The sequence below is a fragment of the Tilletiopsis washingtonensis genome (assembly GCF_003144115.1).
Source record: "Tilletiopsis washingtonensis strain MCA 4186 unplaced genomic scaffold FA09scaffold_29, whole genome shotgun sequence".
Lineage (NCBI taxonomy): Eukaryota > Fungi > Basidiomycota > Exobasidiomycetes > Entylomatales > Tilletiopsis > Tilletiopsis washingtonensis.
The window spans coordinates 103,961-106,039 of record NW_020312026.1 but is presented as its reverse complement, the minus strand read 5'-3'; the positions used below and the strand labels follow the sequence as shown (position 1 = coordinate 106,039).

General features: G+C 63.3%; 2 protein-coding genes across 2 annotated transcripts in view; one reads left to right on the top strand and one right to left on the bottom strand.

Moving 5' to 3' along the window:
- FA09DRAFT_323816 (anthranilate phosphoribosyltransferase) overlaps positions 1-1,224 on the top strand; it is a gene marked incomplete at both ends in the record, with an annotated part of 1,984 nt that extends 760 nt beyond the window's left edge. The window contains 2 exons of the mRNA XM_025741102.1: positions 43-423; positions 664-1,224. Coding sequence (XP_025594835.1) covers positions 43-423; positions 664-1,224 — 942 coding nt within the window. The remainder of the gene's footprint in view (positions 1-42; positions 424-663) is intronic.
- A 168-nt stretch (positions 1,225-1,392) lies between these two features.
- FA09DRAFT_341917 (hypothetical protein) lies at positions 1,393-2,037 on the bottom strand (the record flags this gene model as incomplete). The annotated part of the gene is made up of 1 exon (XM_025744508.1): positions 1,393-2,037. A coding segment is annotated over one exon (645 nt), but the record flags the coding sequence as incomplete, so codon positions are not given.
- Positions 2,038-2,079: the final 42 nt, after the last annotated feature.

Below are 2,079 nucleotides of genomic sequence, written 5' to 3'. Positions count from 1 at the left end.
CCTCTTTTCGCTGACTCTCTCCTTGCTTTCATCCCACGCCAGCACGGCGCCCGCGCCTCGTCGTCGACGTCCGGCTCAGCCGACCTGCTCATGGCCCTCTCTATTCCGCTGCCTCAACTGCAGCCTGCCTTACTGGCGCCTCTTCTCTCCTCGCTCGACTTTGTCTTTCTCTTCGCCACGCTCTACCATCCTTCGCTCGGGCCGCTGGCGCCCATCCGCAGGGCACTCGGCTTCCCCACCCTCTTCAACGTCCTCGGCCCACTCATCAACCCCGCACGCCCGCAGCGATGCGTGCTGGGAGTGCATAGCCCCGCGTTGGGACAGACGTTTGCAGAGGCCCTCCGAAGAAGAGGCACGCAAAGAGCTTGGGTCGTGTGCGGCAAAGAGGGCCTGGATGAGATTTCGTGCGAGGGAGAGACGGATGTGAGTTTTGCAGAATCCCCTCGGCGAGACCAGCACGTGCGGGGAAAGAGAGCCAGAGGCGAGGGCCATCAAGATAGAGAAAGGATGGCGCGCGACATGGGGGTGAGAGAAGAGGCAGGGACGGAGGGAAGCTAGTGGACAGAGTTCGGTGCGACCAAAGGGGTCCAGCAGAGGGGGTGGAGTGCTGACCTCGCCTGTGGACGTACACTCACCCTCGTGCCTTTTTTTGTTGCAAAACAGCTGTGGGAGCTCAAAGACGGGCAAATCCGCCATCGGCTCATCTCTCCTGCCTCCTTCGGCCTCTCCTCTCATCCCCTCTCTCACGTCTGCTCCTATTCCGCCTCTGAGAACGCGGCCATCGTGTTGCGCATGCTCTCCTCTGCCGAGGCCAGCCTGCCTTCTGCGCCGCTTTCGGCGCCCGAGGAGCTCGGCGAGGCGGAGAGAGGCGGCCGGGATCTGCCGCCGATTCCCAAAGGCGCGCGCCTGAGGGCACTGGCAGACTATACGCTGCTGCAAGCGGCCGCCCTACTGCACGTCGCCGGGCACGGCAAGACTCTGCCCGAGAGTGTCGAGTTGGCTCGGACGTCGATGCGCAGTGGCGCGGCGAGGACGGCGCTCGAGGCATTCCGGCATACAAGTCAAGAGGCAGTGGCCGCCGAGGAGAACAAGGTCAAGGCGCAGGAAGAACAGGAAGAGGAGCAGCGCAGCAGAAGAGAGGAGGACTTGAAGAAGGAAAGAGAGGGAGATGAATTCTACTACGCGCCGGGAAGAACGAGAGATATGGCCGTCGGCACTGAGTAGGCCCTGGCCCGCAAAGTGCAGGGCGCCGCGGGGGGAGGGGGCGACTACACATAGAGGCAGAGGCAAGAAGGATGAAGGGGTTTGAATCGATTTAATTCTCTCGCTCTCTCTCTCTCTCCCTCTCGAGCCACACCAAGCGTGTGGGGGCGAAGGGTTCCTTGCTTTTTCTCAACGACGTCTGCCGCTTCCCGCAAAGCTCGCAATGCCCTCCTTGACAGGTCCCAGTTCATTGAGCACTTCCGTCGCCGTCGCTCTTGCCCACACGGCCATTTCCTTTGCCCACTTCATGCCTCGCTCCTCGTTCGGATCCAAGGCGTACACAAAGTGCAGGGCGTCCGTGGCGCTCACCATTGCCTGGTTGGGCGCCCATCGCTCCTTCTCGTATGCGGCGAGCGCAAGCGGAGCTCCGAGGTCGCTGCCGAGGCGCGAGGCGCGGATGAGGTGCGAGGAGAGGCAGCGAGCATCGGCCAGGCCTAGATTGAGACCTTGGCCGGCGAGGGGATGCACGGTATGTGCCGCGTCGCCCACGAGGACACAGCGGCCTCGAATCAGCGACTCGGCGCTGGTCGAGCTCGAGGAGGCAAAGTGCAGGCCCGTGAGAGCAGAGAGGCGCGAGAGGCCAGAGGAAAGCAGCCCGGGAGGCGAAGCGGCGTAGTTCGAGGCGTGCGACATCTTTAATGGCCACGAGGCGACGCTGCCGGAATCGACGGAGACGACGGGCACGGGCACGTCATCGCCTGCGAATGCATCTGGCACGCCCGGCGCACGTAGTTCGGCCTCGAGCAGCGGCGTCAGATGCGACCAATCGATGGCGCTGGAGTTGGAGGAGGAGGAGGAGGAGGAGGAGGAGGAGGA